Source organism: Leiobunum rupestre, chromosome 3, assembly GCF_980474605.1.
Source record: "Leiobunum rupestre chromosome 3, qqLeiRupe1.1.hap1, whole genome shotgun sequence".
Classification (NCBI taxonomy): Eukaryota; Metazoa; Arthropoda; class Arachnida; order Opiliones; family Sclerosomatidae; genus Leiobunum; species Leiobunum rupestre.
In genome coordinates, this window is record NC_143386.1 from 28,457,512 (window position 1) to 28,473,902 (window position 16,391).

At 35.9% G+C, this 16,391-nt stretch overlaps 4 protein-coding genes across 5 annotated transcripts; 2 read left to right on the forward strand and 2 right to left on the reverse strand.

Annotated features, from left to right (window-relative positions):
- Positions 1 to 1,573: 1,573 nt before the first annotated feature.
- LOC149951362 (uncharacterized) lies at positions 1,574 to 2,970 on the reverse strand. The gene is made up of 5 exons (XM_090170003.1): positions 2,802 to 2,970; positions 2,610 to 2,737; positions 2,468 to 2,547; positions 2,312 to 2,401; positions 1,574 to 1,817 (listed from the first exon to the last, which is right to left on the reverse strand). The coding sequence occupies exons 1-5, from the start codon at positions 2,919 to 2,921 to the stop codon at positions 1,678 to 1,680; spliced, it is 558 nt and encodes a 185-aa protein (XP_090026129.1). The 5' UTR covers positions 2,922 to 2,970; the 3' UTR covers positions 1,574 to 1,677.
- Positions 2,971 to 3,189: 219 nt separating this feature from the next.
- Positions 3,190 to 5,480, forward strand: thoc5 (THO complex subunit 5). Its single transcript, XM_090167995.1, has 2 exons — positions 3,190 to 3,249; positions 3,320 to 5,480. Exon 2 carries the CDS (start codon positions 3,327 to 3,329, stop codon positions 5,421 to 5,423), a length of 2,097 nt encoding a protein of 698 aa, XP_090024121.1. The 5' UTR covers positions 3,190 to 3,249; positions 3,320 to 3,326; the 3' UTR covers positions 5,424 to 5,480.
- A 4,733-nt stretch (positions 5,481 to 10,213) lies between these two features.
- On the forward strand, positions 10,214 to 11,970 carry MED18 (mediator complex subunit 18). Its single transcript, XM_090167998.1, has 9 exons — positions 10,214 to 10,317; positions 10,589 to 10,698; positions 10,822 to 11,017; positions 11,084 to 11,153; positions 11,219 to 11,341; positions 11,404 to 11,482; positions 11,557 to 11,643; positions 11,713 to 11,759; positions 11,829 to 11,970. Exons 3-9 carry the CDS (start codon positions 10,828 to 10,830, stop codon positions 11,875 to 11,877), a joined length of 645 nt encoding a protein of 214 aa, XP_090024124.1. The 5' UTR covers positions 10,214 to 10,317; positions 10,589 to 10,698; positions 10,822 to 10,827; the 3' UTR covers positions 11,878 to 11,970.
- Positions 11,971 to 12,043: 73 nt separating this feature from the next.
- On the reverse strand, positions 12,044 to 16,391 carry LOC149951365 (uncharacterized). Of its 2 annotated transcripts, none has more exons than XM_090167997.1 (14): positions 16,287 to 16,391; positions 15,911 to 16,021; positions 15,719 to 15,838; positions 15,509 to 15,650; positions 15,309 to 15,437; positions 14,519 to 14,620; positions 14,284 to 14,379; positions 14,129 to 14,203; positions 14,004 to 14,066; positions 13,890 to 13,931; positions 13,765 to 13,833; positions 12,985 to 13,098; positions 12,712 to 12,919; positions 12,044 to 12,654 (listed from the first exon to the last, which is right to left on the reverse strand). In XM_090167997.1, the coding sequence occupies exons 2-14, from the start codon at positions 15,971 to 15,973 to the stop codon at positions 12,456 to 12,458; spliced, it is 1,422 nt and encodes a 473-aa protein (XP_090024123.1). In that variant the 5' UTR covers positions 15,974 to 16,021; positions 16,287 to 16,391; the 3' UTR covers positions 12,044 to 12,455. The 2 variants fall into 2 exon arrangements, with proteins under 2 accessions (XP_090024123.1, XP_090024122.1); XM_090167996.1 differs by lacking the exon at positions 16,287 to 16,391 and adding an exon at positions 16,112 to 16,240.

The following is a 16,391-nucleotide window of genomic DNA, read 5'->3' on the forward strand; positions in this document are numbered from 1 at the left end:
TTTCAATTTACCCAAACTTGATGAAATTTACCTAAATGTGGTCCAAATTACACATTTCGTGATTTTCAAAAATTTTCAAAATTTTCGTAGCTAGGACCCTGTGAAACCGAGAAAATCCCATGTTTTTTTAAATGGAGATTTTATTGTTTTAAGTGATCAAAAACATTTTCGGTTGCTATAGCAAAACGAATGGGTAGTGCAACGTCTCCATTTGGGAAATTTAATATCTCATATAGGTCTACATTACGCCCGACTTTGAACAAAATCGACAATAAACCCCTCGGGTACTCTCCTTGTTAGTGGAGCCTTAGAATGTAGATGTTTCACATTTTTATGGCAGCCTAGTTGGGTACTTCTCCCGCAAGAGACATTGTACACTTTTGTTATTACCTTAGTGAAAAGCCACTATGGACAGTAAGTGTAGTGAGCTGTTGGCACTCGTGGAACAAAGGGCTTGCAAACACTCTCCTACGTAATTTAACCGTGATCTGGTAAGTTAAATTAATAGGTTGTTTTTTTCCACCTGTCCCTGGACAAAAAGTGTAAAATTTTAACACTAAACCGTTTTATTCGCCCGTCCTCGGGGTAAGATTTACCATGTTCCGAATTTTGTTCGCTTGTTCCAGAGCTCAAAGGTTATACTTTTTACTCCTAATCGTAAGGTGTTCTTCGTCTGTTTAAATTTCGATTCACGAAAACATGACGGGTTTGAATACCTTCACATGTGGCAAGCTTTTAATAACGAAAATGCTATATAATGACTTTAAGGTCGCTTGATGACTTAGTATAATTCCCAAGGCACCACCTTAGGCCTAACTGATTATTATTATTAAATAAATGAGAAAAATGACTCATATAGTGATTACCACACCACCGGACGCCATCTTAAAACAAAACTACGGTTGCTGCGGCAAATAAATAACCTTTAACCACTCCCTTCTTACTCCAACCCGTTTTTTTCGTCAAGTAATGGCGTTTTCCATTGGAGTCCTCTGAGCGCTCCTGGAGCGCTCCTAAATATAAAACATGTTCCATTGGGACAAAAAGGGCAACTCCAAAAAGGAGGCACGTCTTCCATTGGCACTGTTGCTCCCTCGCGGATTGATCCGAGCTGCCCCAACTCGAGGGACGGGGCAACCAAAAAAGAGCAATTTTTAAGCAAAGTGACTCCGAGAAAAATTCGTATTCCATTGGGAGGGCTGGAAGTCTAGTCCTCCGAGCACCTAGCGGAGTTCTCCGTGGTAGAGCGATGACGTAGAAGGCAAATCCGGATCACGCTCGGAGCAGTCCCAATGGAAAACGCCATAGGGCTACACTTTTTAACCTGCTTAAGAAACCCAGTACAGGCGGAAAAACAACCTACTGTAATGGCAGCCGTTTCAAGGCGGGGCCTAGTTATGACGTATATGCCTACGACATTACGAGCAAGCACCCAATAGATAGACATAGATTGGCTACTATATTTCGTAGGCCCTAAAAGCCTAGCCGATTGTTATTTGTTAGTACTAATAGTTATCCCTAAGTATAAATACGTTCACGTTCGTTAATTTTAAACAATGGTCATACACCTTGGTCAATTGTATATTAAAACCCTTTATTCATAATGATAATTTAAATTTAAACTAAAATACAACAGTTAAATGAGGTAGGCCTATAATTATTGATCAATTAAATTAATCATCGAGTACTGGTGGGGCAATTACAGGAAGCCACAAATAGTTTAGTGTTGTCTATATTCTTGCTGGCAACGAATTTTCTCAGCGCCTCCTCAGTCTGTTTCGAAATGCATTTGACCCGAGTAAATATCCATAGATATTCTATAAATGGTATAAAAATTTAGTCACAACAACTCCTTAATTTAAATGGGACACAACATCATTTGAATTTTTAAGAGATATCCCCGATATTAACCAGAATTTGATTGGTCGGATCTGCTATCACTTATACGTGTCGAATTTTTCAAATGAATTGATACTACGGCCCTGTTTACTTAATTTATTCGGTTTACTGTTTCTCACTAGTAGTTGGCTGCTTGCATAGCATATGTGTCTTGCAGCGAGCCAGCTTCCAGTGAAAGGCAGAGTATGCCGAATAACTATGTAGTCAGCCTTTAAGTCTAATATATCGAATATATTTATACCATAGACTAAGAAAGGTTTAAACCTATCTTAGTCTATGTTTATACGGGAATCATGGTAAAAAAATAATCCCCAGCACGAGAGAAAACCGGGATTGAGTTGGGAGTATAATACTTCTAGAGACACAATTGCTATAGGTTCTTGGCCTAATAGTAATATTAATTCATAATTACGAGTGTGCGAGTCCCCAGTTTGTACGCAATTGAAAGCTATAGAAACTGTCTTTGGATTGATATGCACGACTACAAAATGCTGATTGAAAGCTAAAAACAGGTACTGGATCAATATTTAGGGTCCAAAAGCGTCTCTAAAATAAGACAAAGACCTACCAAAGCTAGGAACATTAACAGCCACGCTATTAGTAGTCTGATCATATTTAACATTAGCGGTGTTTTGGTATTTGTTACCACTGCAAAAATGATACGACTCAGAATTGAATTAACCACTACTAAATTTGATTACCAATCTTACACCATATCCAAACCAACAGCGGTGACGTTATAATCATCCGCAACTTTGGTGAATGTTATGGTTAGACACTTCACGAAGAGATCAGCTATGTCCGGAGATTTAGAGGACACATACCAAACACCAGCCAACTGAAAACAGCTAACACGCTCATATTGCCGTAATGCTTCGTTAGATTTATTAAAATATACTTACGTCGGGCATTTGGAAGTCTTTCATCATTGATACGTTAGGACACTTTCCCAAACGCGAAGTTTGGCTTCTAACTATGTCAATTAAAACCGCCACTAACACTAGCCTTACAAACGGATACATTACAGAAACAATATGAACTTTACAGTAAAGATGCTTTGCTATATCTATTTATGAATGTTGCCATTCTACGGTTTTTATATGATAACTGAGCCGAGTTTTTTATAATTATGAAATGCAAACAACATTCTTTCATAAAAATATAAATATGCAAAGAGATTTTCCATTTCCACCAATCAAGATAACTTCATTTTTCGCGCCTCGCCGTTATAGTGGCGACATCTACGAACAATCGTTACGTAGTCCTCTGAGACTCAAGCGCCATCGAACGGTCCCCCTACGATAAACGGCCATTTTGGGCATAAATTTTTACTAAATCTTAAGCTTAAAGGTAACTGCTTATTAACAGTTAATTATACAATTTAACGTTTGAATTATTCCGTAATGTCTACTTTTAAAAGGCAAAAAATGAAGGAAGAAGGGACTTCTTCCGTGGCTGGTACGCGAGAAAAAAAGGTAAAACGAACCTCGAGCAAAGGCCCTTTGGACGCACCGGCTACTGGGACTCCAGCGCCGTTAGTGGTAATGGTAGACCCCTTTTTGTTGGAAGAGGAGGAAGCTCAAAATCGAAACAGCGAGGAAGATTATGAACTTTTCACCGAAATAGTATCGAATATGAAAACTAATTTGAAGAAAATAAAAGATGTCCAAAGGAACAAAGATTGTGAGGCTGAAGTGGCTGAATGTAAAGTCGAAACGTCAATGATGTTTTTAGAGCTTAAGAAATTGAACAGACTGGATAAACATCGTTGGAAAAAGAACAGAGATTTGGTTAACGAAGTAAAACAAAAAGTGGACAACTATCATCTGCAGCTTCAAAATCTGCTATATGAAGTTATGCATTTGGAGAAAGAAGTTACCAAATGTTTAGAGTTTCATTCTAAAGATGAAGATATCGATTTGGTTCCTGTAGAAGAGTTTTATAAAGAGGCCCCAGCTTCTATATCGCGACCTGAAATAACCAAAGGTGATGCGCATCAGCAACAACTGGCTCAATTAGAATGGGAACTGGAGCAGCGAAAGCGATTAACAGAAAAGCTTGAAGAGATGGAAAAGTTAAAAAAGAATTACATGAAAGAAATTGACAGCAAAAAAGAATGTCTTGACAGTCTGCTACCGACTTTGAAGAATATAATTGAAGCTAGTCAACCACTGCACGGCGAATTGGGAGTTCCTTTACAAATGACTGAATTGAAGCATAAAGCTGCGGAATTCCTACCAAGACCTCTATATGTGCTTTACGTTCAAGGTAATGCGTATAAAGAGACATGTGATAAGCTATTAGAAGTTGATATTGAAGGCAATGTGGAAGAAGCCAAAGTTATTCAAACAAAAACTTACGATATTGAAGAAGATAGCGTTGATTCTGATCAGGAAGAAGTAGTTACGAAAAAAAGGCACAGAAGAGCTACTTTAGATAAACGCGGTTCAGATTCAAAGAAATATTTGGCTAAACATCCATTGAGCATCGTAATGGTAGTTCACACGAATAAGGATATCGATTTGTCATTAAAATTTAGCTATATGTTACACCTTCAAATTGTGACTACAAGTATTGCCGAAATAAAAACCAGTTTGGGGCCTGGTGTTATGGCTCATGCTCTACAGCCTCAAACTTTGTTGGATTGTTTATATTATCAAGATACAGGCAAGGAATCGCCAAATCCAGGAACAAGTTTCATTCTGGAAAAATTAAAAATGGAGAAGTTCGAAACCTTGATACCTCAAGTCGGATATCCGTATGTTTGGACACAAAAACTGGCAGGGCTTGAATTTCTGAATACTGAAAACAATGAGTCTTCATTTCAAAATGGGGCCATTATTCCCATCAAAAAACAACACTCGATAAGCGCATCATTCTTTGAAAAATGCGTGAAATGCATTCGTGAAAGGTTGATTGCAAGAATGAGCCTTCAAAAGCAGCTTCTGGCAATGGAGCAAAGAAACCTAACAATTCCTCCAGAAATTATGAGCCAGTTTCCACCTAAAACGTCTTGTAGATTGAAAGAATGGCTGTTGAGAACGTGGGATGAAGTTGAAAATCATCCAACCTGCAAAAGCATGAAAGAAGCTGGAATTATCACGGAGGAAGTTCCAGTGTATAGATTAACTATCGAAAGAGGATCTTCTAGTTTGAAGGCGCTGATTTTAATCTCGCCAGATTACCCGAAGGTTTTGCCAGTTTTCCTGTTAACGCTGAATTGGAAGGGAATGAAAACTAGTATAAGCAACAGTGGAATTTGGGAAATGGAGAGGGACATCAATATTGTCTTCCCGAACAATTTCTTTTCCGAAGATTATGACCCAAACTATGTTCTGTCATGCCAGATTCAACAACTACTCATTGACTTCGATATTTATTTAGAGACTGATGGATACGCAGATTCAGTTGAAGGGCCTAAAGAGTTTTCGCAAACTGTAGCCTTTACACGTGTATCAATGGGTCGTAACAGAAGCCGCCCTTTTAAGTATCTAGAAAGGCTCAGTCTGTTTACCCAAAGATAAAGTATATATGATTTAAAACTTATGTATAATACATAAAATAAATTTTTTTTGTTTAAATTTTTCATTTTTCTTCCAAAATTGAAATTTTTGTCAAAACATTTAGTTTCAGTCATAGAAATCTCATAGGTAACTAGAATGCTGCCGCCTACGGCTGAGCTTGACGCCAGTTCGCCTTGAACCTTCAGCCAATGAGAGGCCGTAGAGTGGTTCCGCCAAGGAGGATTATTATCCTCCTTGGTTCCGTTACTATAGCGGGAGATAGGGGACGTCATTCTCTCCGGTGACATTAAATTCTTGGCAGAACCGCTCTTAGAGCTCTGATTGGCTGAGATCTGGCGTAGTCTGCCACGGCGTTTGGGCCATTTGCCAGTTACACGGCAGCATTCTAGTTACCTATGAGATTTCTATGTTTCATCCCCATCCTTCATAACGGGAATCAACGTTCCTAGAAAATATAAGCTGGAACCAGCTTTGCAAACTGTGATTTTTTCAATAAATTAGTATCTTTACTGAATAACCCATCCAAATTTATTTTCAAATAACGCGCCAATTTCCGTTCTATAGTAGAAATCGGTAATTTTTCTTGGGCGGGAATTTGGGCTCTTTTGGGGTTAATCCGATTTTGGCTTGTGCGGGAATTTAGGCCGGTTTTAAAGTTGGTTTGTGCGAGATCTAAAATATTACTCTGGCCACTTTTTTTAAAGAGAGTAAATCGGATTTTGTCGTGTGCTAGCCAGAATTTATCAGCTAAAAAAAAAGGCCACAAGCAGCCATTTTGGAAAAACGTTTGTACTCCGTAAAATGACGTCATAGCGTTACTCTTTTTACGCTACTCCGAAATCACGGAACAAGCGAAAAGAAACCACCTATTAGTTACACCTAGGAGCTGTGTTTGTTCAAGGATTCTATATTATGAGATTATATATTTAAAAATATAGAATCCTAGGTTTGTTGCTCCTAGATTACACCCAATGAGGTAGAATATGAACAAACAAATCTGGGATTCGCGGGACACGTAGTAGGAGAATTAGGCTTAAGTTTCAACTTAATCCAATCGTGTTGGTGCCATCGGTTTCTATAAGCAGACACTTTTGCAAAATATATTAAGGTTTAGTTTACCAATAACACGATAGATGGCGCCAACACGATTTGATTAAGTTCATTTACTAGAGCGGCCTCGGAAACTCAGCAAACAGTGATGTTCCGGACGGTACAATTGTACTTTTTTAGTACGTTTTGAAATTTGAAGTACAAAAATACGTTTTGGATTTTTTTCAACGTATTTAGTACGTTTTTATTATTTTCAATGCCAAAATACAATTTTGGAATAAATGAATGGTTTTTATTACGTTATGAAAATTTTCGTATATAAATAAAAACGATTCTCGCGCAAAGAGTGGTCAACCATTGAAATACCCCAAATATTCCCCGTTTTTCACTCATTCAAAGTTCGTTGCACAGTAGGTGGTTTACAAAAATTACACCTGAAATACAGGCAGACTGCCAGTGGCACTTGGCAGTGGCCAGGTGGTTGTTCAAAGCTTATCAAACGGGGGTCAGTTAATATCCGGTAGTAGAATGGGGAAACTCGGCCCTAGCCGGGGATTCGGGGAATAAAAGATCTTACAAAAGAATGTGTTATCTCTTATTGAAGTGTCCCAACTTTCCCTCACTCTCCCGTCTTTTTCTGTTGATTGTTAAGTTCTTCTAATCCTCCCCTATATAAGTAGCTAATAGCTATGTCATGAGGGGAGTGGAAGAGGAATGCAGTAGAAACTAAGTCAATACCTTTCCAAACGAGAGGGGTTCCCCCATTTGTTATTATACTGTCTACCACGAACAGCTGAAAATTTGTTGGTCAAGTTTACTATCTCTTTTCTAATTTCCGGGTATTCTGGTCTTTGTGAGGGGGGGTGGGGTAAACTTTGGTCCTTTCGAGGATGTACTTATACGTAATTAACAAGTGACATCAGTCAATACTACTCTGACATTTTGACTCTGATATGCTTAATCTAGTAGTCCAGTCCACCACACTTTAATTCAAACGCCAAAACTAAAAGCATCAAAGCTTTTGAGCTCATATGTTTTCAATTTTGTTGCTAGTTTCTCTTTAAATTCGCAGTTCAATGTTATTACGAAAGTTTAGCTACTTGAAAGTTCAATTATGGATCGATTTTTAATTTAAACTAAAACAAAAACAACCAAAGTGCTCTTATTGAATAAAACAGACGGTGACGATTGCGACGAACCAGGAGTATCCGGATACACTAAACCAAAGAGACAGATAATTGCCGATGTTTTCCAAGAAGAAATACTAGGTGATGCAGAATCGTCTGATTCTAATTCCTACTTTAGCCATAGCGCTAAACGGATCATGGAATACCAAGAATTCCAAGACTTTGTGAAAGTTGAACCTCATAAGCTATTAACACCTTGCCAAACGCGTTGCCTCTCTTTAGGAGCTGTGGTTTCTAGAATGCTTGAACAATGGCCGGCTCTAATACTTTTTTTTTCAATCGGCTGCCCTAGAGGACAAAGTAGCTTCGGCTGCAACAATTCTTAATGCATTGAGAAACCCAACGAACAAATTATACTACAGTTTTTTAAATTAAATTTTAGGTCACATTAACAAAATGAACCTTATTTTTCAAAGCGAATCTCCAAGGATCACAAAACTGCACACAGAGATTAAACGATGCTGAGAAATTTTTTGCAAAAAAATATGTTGATGAAACTTCCGTCAGTAACATTTGTCCAAAAAATAAATCGAAACGGCTATCTCCCAGAAACGTCTATATCGGTACCAAAGCAGAAATAATGATTTCTGAAGTCAAAATTTGCCCAAATGATTTAACGATGTTTTATGAAAGAGTAACCGAGTTCTACGAGGAGCTGTGCTCCCAAATTAAATCCCGATTTTCATTCGATGATCTTTTTTTAACGAAAATATCGTGTTTGTAACCATATATCGCCGTATCTGGGGAGGTAGCGAGTCTTGTCCCTTTAGCTACGCAATTTCCCAACTAAGTTTCCGCTAAAGAATTAGAAACTCTAAACGAAGAGTGGAGAATGCTGCCAAATTTTGATTGTTTACAAAATCTAGGAAATAGTGATGAATCACTAGAGGGATTTTGGAATAAAGTTGGCCAATTTAAAAATTCATTAGGAAATCAAATGTTCCCTACACTCGCTCGTTTTTCAAAAGCGCTCATTTCTTTGCCGCACTCAAGTGCTAACGTTGAGAGAGTGTTTTCACACTACAAACTAATTAAAAGCGATCAGAGAAATTTGTTATCAACAAAAACTTGTAATTCCCTCATTTTAACTAAAGAGCTTATTGGAAAAACCACAACAGATAGATCTTGTTTTAACTGGGAGCCGCCGAGTCGTTGTTTGATTAAGAAAGCAATTCCCCCTGATCTTTAATTCGAACTTTATGTCTAAACAATTACATGATACCTGAAATTATGCCAAAAATTTGTATTCAATTATTAATTATTTCATTATCGTATTAAACATTTCTAAATTGCTATTGGAGTTATTCTTTTTAATTAAATTAAAATTCGCGCCTATTTTATAGATATTTCTTGCCATTTCGTTTGAATTTTAAAAAAATTGGCGCCTTTTCCGTGTGAAAACTCTAGATGGCGCTCGCAGCGTCGACTAAAATACGTAAAGTACGTTTGCTCCTCAGAAAGTACGTTTTGTTTAGGGTAGAAAATACTTTCTTAAATCTAACAGGAACATCACTGTCAGCAAATACTGTCCCGGGAAACGGTAGGTCCTGGAAGTCGGATTTGGATCTCAATTTATTCTACCTCATTGGTTACACCATAAGTAACATAAAAACAATAAGTATGACAACGCAACACACTGTATTTTAATAAAAGATATTCATACAGTTACGGCATCACAATAAGAAAATCAAAATATCTGTTAGTAAAAGTAACATAATAACAATTAGCAAACCAGGTTTCCACCTCATTAGATCAACAGCGCCTCAATCAAGACCTCCAGGCTGTGGCGGCCTGGGCTAAAGCTCACAAAATGGAATTTAATGTCTCTAAATGTGGAGTGAACCATCTTAGGCGTTCTAATCCCTGTGCTTCGTACTTTTTGGGTGGTTCTACTATCTCCACCAGTGATTCTCCGGTGCGCGATCTCGGAGTTTGGGTGGACTCCTCCCTCAACTTCAGTCACCCATGGACTGTAAATTTTAGAGGACGAGTAAAGCGTAGCCTTCCCCTGTAGAATTTTGGTTACCCCGAGCATCAATCACTTTGAACTAGAGAGAGAGAGTCCGTCAAGGTCATTTGTACCACGCATAGAGATAGACCCCCCCCCGCATGTTATCTGGAAATCTGGCCGACCGAAAGACACGCGCTTTAGTTTTTTTTATGACCTTGAGCGACTCCCGTCAGCCTGATCGGTGAACGGGGCGTAAAATACCTCGGGAATACCGGTCCTCTAAAATTTACAGCCCGTGAGTCACCACTGCACAAAAGCTGTTAAAAAGATTAATTCTATCACCGGCTTGACACGTCGCTCTTTTTATTTTCGCTCCCCACGGCTGATACGTACCCTGTACAACTCCCTTGTCAAGATGTTTTCTCAGCAGTACAGAGCCCTCTAGTGTCTAAGATATGCGAGACTTCCGCTAAGCCGAAATATCTGGTTTCCGATAGATAGGCGGAATATTAGGCTAAAATGATAAAAATTAAAAAAGTTTTTCTCGGCGCCACGAACTCATGTTTTTTATCACGCATGATTCGCACGCGGGCTTCAGAACAAAGCCAAAGCCCCTCGCGACTCCAGAACGTGCTCTCCGATATTAGGCTTAAATTTTTATCGAAAAGTTAAGTTAGAAGAGACCACCTATCGGTACGAGTTATTAGTAAGTTTTTTAATTTCTTCAAATTTGGTTAGGATTTAGATATATTATCCCTTTTAATTATGGACTAATCTACTTTTTCGCGTATTTTATCATTAAATTTTTATCAAAAAGTAGTCATCCATAACGGTAAGTCGCGAGTCCAAGTCACAGCTTGAAGAGGGTATCAGTGCCGAAAAAAGTTTCGGTTAGAAAATTAGCATTAAAGCAATAGGAAGTGTCATACTTATTGTTATTATGTTACTTATGGTTATACCTAGCTGAAACTTTTTAGACGCAGCAGCTCCGTTGGAAAAATAAAGGACTATTGTGCCTAAGCCAAGACTATCAGCGCCATATGTGCCAGTGTGCAATTTATGAACTACATAGCTGCCATTTTCAAAAGTGTGTGAAACTGTTATATATGTTTTTAAGTCGAGTTTTTGTTATTTGAAATATATTAGGATTACTTGTGATGGGGTGATAACTATTAAATTGAACATAAAGTTAATGATATATTTATTTCAGCTGTAAATGATGGACCCTCTTGGATTAGGGTCTGTTCGGCGTGGAAATGTCTCTTCACCCCAACAAGAGTACGTCCTTCAAGGAAGTATCATGGACACTTCCTGTGAAAGTTTGCTACACAGACTCCGGGGTCTTTGCGACAATGCTGATAGTCCACCTGAAACATTTCACGATCACGAAATGACTTTCCAGATTCGTAAGCCTTCACAATTAACTGAACAAATTGTTCATTACTCAACAGTTAAATATTGAATAAGTTTAGGTGGTGCGACTGGAACTCCGTTAGTTCTTAAAGCGAGACAAGCGTTAGGGGTCAACATGGGTATGCCATGGTACTAAATTTTAACAAGGGCTGCTAGTTAAAAACTGGAAAAAATTAAATGTTTTATGTATATAGGCATTTAAGATATGTTGGTCAACCTGAAATTGGTGATAAGAATCGTGCCACTTTAGTCAGAAGTTGTATAGATGTTGGTACATCACCAAATGTTGTACAGTTTCTAAATGAAATGGGGTTTAGGTATATTATCTCTAGTTAACCTGGGCTTTCTTCATTTGTTAAACGTATTTATGCATTTTCAGGTTAGATTATGAATTTGTATTAAAAGGATTCATGTTTAGAAAAGGCCGTATGAAAGTTACAGTTGCAAAGGTTTTTCGGGCAAGTAATCATTTTAAATACGTCATTTAAATTTCCCCCAATTATGCTAATATTGATGTTAAAATTAACTACAGCTTGTACAACCGGGTAATCCTGACAATATTGAAACTGTTTCACAATCTTACTTGGTGGAATTAAGCGTAGTAGCCCCTGCTGGACAGGTTAAAAAACTATATTTATTCCAAGGATTTATCGGGTGAAACTTAAATTATAATCATTTTTATACTTAGGATTCCCTAGCTGATGAAATGAAACAGTTTTCTGATCAACTCAAACCGTATCCTTACAAATAACCTCATCTATTTTAAATCCTCAGATTTAATTTTCCCTTAATTAAATTCTTAAGATTGGTTCAGTTGGAGAAAATTGATTATAGAAGGCTTCAAGCCGTGTAAAATATTTTTTTAGTAAAAGTCGGTAATTTTGCAATGTGAAAAGTATTGTAATTCAAGGAACATGTTTTTAAAATACAAAGTTTTTAAATTCAATTTCGTTATTATTTACACATTTTTCATATTTTAAAACCATTAATGAAGCGTGTTCATTTTTATCTCAGTCGCACATTTAGAAATTGTACAATCATTGCAAATTAAAAATCTCATCTTGAAACGTTAAAATTAACAGAGGGTGAATTTACATTTAATTAAATTGGTATAGCGCCGGCATTATTTTTAAAAACTAAATGGACAATTACCTAAAAGACTACTGTTACCAATTTTCTTGAAGAAACCGAATGGATGCTAACAACCTTAACGTTGACATTTGCTAATGTCAACTGCTATACCAGGTTTTTTTTCTATAGATATCGGTAAAATTCAGTTTTGATTTACCATATCCATAAAAAAAATGTATCTAATAAGTTAAATAACCATATTGGCACCAGAGGCTGTCCAATAATACAAATGGCCGGATATATTAATGAAACAATTTTTTGTTATGATTGTGCAAATATCTTCAAATGCAGCGTAAAATTTCAACTGTAAATAATTTTTTCTAAATCTTCTACGGCTTCATCCACATCTATATCTGAGCCGTCATCTTCATCAAATGATAGGTCTATTTCTTCATCGTCGAAGTTACTACTTAAAGTATTGGTGCGTGTTTTAGAAATATTAGAAAGGATGGGAATATCTTGTTTGGGTGATGAGATCTTTGCGTCGTTTGTGCTCTTGCTGAAATAATTTTTGGTTAAAAAAAGCAATATTCTTTTTAAGTTAAATTCACACTACCTTTCGGGCTTTAAATTAGAATTAGGTTCTTCTAATAGAGAATCCTCAGTTATTCGTTTATTACGATCTGCGTCATTTGTGGCAGGTTCTTTGGTAATTTCCAAGGTTAAACAAATTTTCTTCGCCGCAATGGGTTCCCCATTTGTTAGTTCTTCCTGGGAATTTTCGCTGTTTTCTTCATTACGAGAAGCGACTAAACTACCATTTTCTAATAATTTAAGAAAAGAGTGGTTAGAATAATTTAAATGTAACGTTTAAGTATTGTCTTTATACCATTGATAGTTTGCAAGACTGATTTTCTATTTATTATTCTTCTTTTACGTGTTTTTGTTGATTCTTCGCTACTCATTTCAATTTCACTCCTTTCGGTTGCATTATTTGGTACCTCTATTAAATTGAATTAATTTAAAGTAAAAACTAAAACATAAGTTTATAATAATTTTTTAGAGCTAGAATGCATAATACTTCTTCAAAGCCCTTAATTACCAACAATTATAATTGTTGTGCATAAGTGTGTTAGCTCGATTTTCTTTAATGAAACTTTTTTCATGGAATATGACATAAATTAAGTTACTTCCAACTTAATAGGTGTCAAATGGAAGTAATTGAAGTAGATTTTGGAAATGCATAAAATTCCTAGCATGTTTCTGCTTTCGACAATTTTTAGTTTAGCAAGTGCCTCGTGATCACACGATTCTTTTTACATGTAACCTTTTCAATAGTGCAAGGAGTATAAAGATTTTACATTTACATTCAAATAATTATGTTAAGTGTGAAACAAGGTGCCATTGAATTTGTTTCTATGGAAATGCTACACAGAGGCATAATTTTAAGGGATTAAACTGATTATGACCACACATTATTAGTGGACTTCAGACTACTTTTTAATACATGCTATTTGCCTTATCGTCATAGGGAGTGTGTGTTCTGGGTATGTTTTCAATTATAAGTCACCTTACACATAGCTATGAGTAATTGTTTCCACTAACTTACACACTTTAGGAATATAATAATAGACTTATGTTTAAAATGACTAAACCTATAAATATATACCAATATTTTGGCTTTTCTTCTCCTTCTCTTTACGAATTTCCTCCAAAGTTTTAATTTTAAAATCTGAACCTGCAATTATAATTACGTTAAAACTGTGCGTAAATTTTTAGTCAAATTTTTCTTACTTTTATTAATTTTAGAAAAGTTTGTTGTGCCTAATAACGTTTCTAGAAGTTGGAAATAAATCTTTGAGATCAAACATGGAAAATTTATATTGCGAAATAAAAGAAATATTATACCATTTTCAGAGCTGAAGTCCTCGTTTAATTTATTCCTTTTTAATCGAGCTCTAAGATCAACTTCTGTTTAATAGAATAGAATAAAATATAAAATTTGCAATCATCTAACTTTGAACATTTCTTACTAGTTCTTTTGACAGAGGATAATTCCTCTGGTAATGTGTTAATCGGCGATGTTGCTTCATTTTTTTCAATAAGCTCTGTATTGTGAAGAAATAATAGGAAAATATAGCTTCAATGTAATTTTATTCTAGTAAAAATTATTTTTACAAATATTTACCATCAATAGTTTCATAAAACGCAATTGATTGTTTATGCAATTTTTCCAAACGAATTTGTTCTAGGGTTTTAACGCTTATTTCTTCCGGGTCATTTTCTACATAAAAGGGTTTATAATTTTAAAATTTGACCTCATAACTTTATCATGTGTTTTGTAGTTTATCTCAAACAAAACTAACAATTAGTTAGAGATCATTTTAAATGAAATTAACTACAAAACAGACCGAAAAAATTACCCTCTTGAAAGTGTAAGCTTCGCGCCATTTGAGTTTTTTCCAGATGATTATGTGAATGGGCCTTGATTGGTGTTACTGACATGTTACTCTCGGTATCTGATTCTGCAATTAAGAACTTTGATATAGATCCATTTGTTCTTTAAATTTAACCGAACTATTGGTTGCTTTCACAAATGCTTTGATGTCCCTTATTGGAAAATTTCAATGCATTTGCATTTTTTAAAGCAAGACAGGCAGAAACAGTTTTTAAATAACCCAGAGCAAAGCATGTCAATTTCATCTTTTTATCGTATACTTTCGTAAATTAGCTTAAGTAAACAAAATAATTTGTGCCTAGGTGCGCAGCTTTAAAGATAGGAACGTATATTTGAATTAATTTCCTGGTGGTATGAGCTAGTACTTGCTTTAAAAAAAATATGTAAAAAGCAAACAACAGTTTTGAGACAAGTTCTTGCAGAAAACATGAATAGTCAATATTTATTCTCCGTTGCTTATCAGAGAAAAAAAGTTTTTTTACATTGATAATTATATTTTTTTTTACGCAATTAAAGTTGCCGCTTTTTTTTCATATATAACATTTTTTTTTTGCCGTAAACATTTAAATGAAGTCTGATGGTCAGTTTATTTTTGGAGATTCGTATAGGCGCCATAGTTGGGAGGGAAAAAAAAGATTTTCTCATTCATTTTGCAAACATTCAATAAATGCTGAGCTGTACAATATATTTGTGTCAATATATTTAGTGTTTTTGTTACAAGGCTGCGTAACCCATTTTGGCAGCCATATGCTCACCCTGTTCATCAAAATTGACTACCACCGGTGCTATAGGTTGAGTCACGGCCCCTAGTTGCCCCCCTCCTAGGTCCACTGTCATGTTGTGGTGTGAGGCGCTGGGCATTTCAGGTTGAGAAGAGAATAGCACTGCAATGCAAAACATTAGTTTAAAAAAAAATGTGCGAAGCAGAAAACTTTTTATGAAAGTTTTACTCAACTGTTAACTGGGTTTGGGATAGGTTCTCTTCTAGACTCTCCTGGTTGGTTGCCTCTAGGTTTTAAATGTAAAAATACACAATGAGGCCTTAAACACCCGCTGGGTTGATTTTCCCAATAACAAGGTATTTCTGAACGATTTTTCTGTTCCAAAATGTTAGGAATTATTAATATTTCTACTTCACATGATGAGCCTTTTAGGTGATACAAACCCTATTTTCCATATGACGAAACTGGCAAGTTGGACTAAAACACCTGCCTTCCCTCCATGTGGGGCATACAGTTTCTTTACCTAAGGCTGCTTCGCAATGGCGAAATGGGCAACGGTCACCCTATAAATTGAACATTATGTGTATTTCTTAATAAATTTTGAAGAATTAGGTTTTGTTTTAACTTTAAAATACCTTTGTGCACGTTGAATAAAAGAAAAAATAGCAATCATCATTCCTCTTGTTAGAGGCTGCCATTGTGTTTTTTGAATTAAATTCAAACTTGGAGTGAAACTGCTCCTGAAACTTTAAAAAAATTTCAGATTAGCGAGTATTAATAACTGAAATTAGATACTAAGATCAATAAAAATTGGATCATTTTAAAGAAAAAGTTACATTCATATTTCATAGTTTTATTTCTTAAATACGTGTTAGCCAAGGGTTAAACGAGGGCAACATGCAAGCCTCGGTCAAAAGGATTCTTATAACAGGCCCATACAAAAATTGAATTAGAATACAACCCGATCCCTAATTGAATTGTAAAAATATAGTTTTTTTAAATAATAATTACCCAAATTGAAAAATAAATTATAGCTGATAAAGATGATTATCTACTAAAATTTCAGCAAGCAACTAAAAAACGTTCAAAGTTTATCTAGTGACGTCATCAGTCTAT

Coding starts and splice junctions, on each gene's coding strand:
- LOC149951362 (XM_090170003.1), bottom strand. CDS start 2,921: ATGTATCCGTTTGTAAGGCTAGTGTTAGTGGCGGTTTTAATTGACATA. Junction 2,548..2,609: donor GCTGTTGGTTTGGATATGGT/GTAAGATTGGTA, acceptor TCATTTTTGCAG/TGGTAACAAATACCAAAACA. Junction 1,818..2,311: donor AACTGGGGACTCGCACACTC/GTAATTATGAAT, acceptor TACCATTTATAG/AATATCTATGGATATTTACT.
- thoc5 (XM_090167995.1), top strand. CDS start 3,327: ATGAAGGAAGAAGGGACTTCTTCCGTGGCTGGTACGCGAGAAAAAAAG.
- LOC149951365 (XM_090167996.1), bottom strand. Junction 15,651..15,718: donor TTCGTCATATGGAAAATAGG/GTTTGTATCACC, acceptor ATTTTGGAACAG/AAAAATCGTTCAGAAATACC. Junction 14,380..14,518: donor AAGCTTACACTTTCAAGAGG/GTAATTTTTTCG, acceptor CCTTTTATGTAG/AAAATGACCCGGAAGAAATA.
- MED18 (XM_090167998.1), top strand. CDS start 10,828: ATGATGGACCCTCTTGGATTAGGGTCTGTTCGGCGTGGAAATGTCTCT. Junction 11,154..11,218: donor GTCAACATGGGTATGCCATG/GTACTAAATTTT, acceptor TTATGTATATAG/GCATTTAAGATATGTTGGTC. Junction 11,342..11,403: donor CTAAATGAAATGGGGTTTAG/GTATATTATCTC, acceptor ATGCATTTTCAG/GTTAGATTATGAATTTGTAT.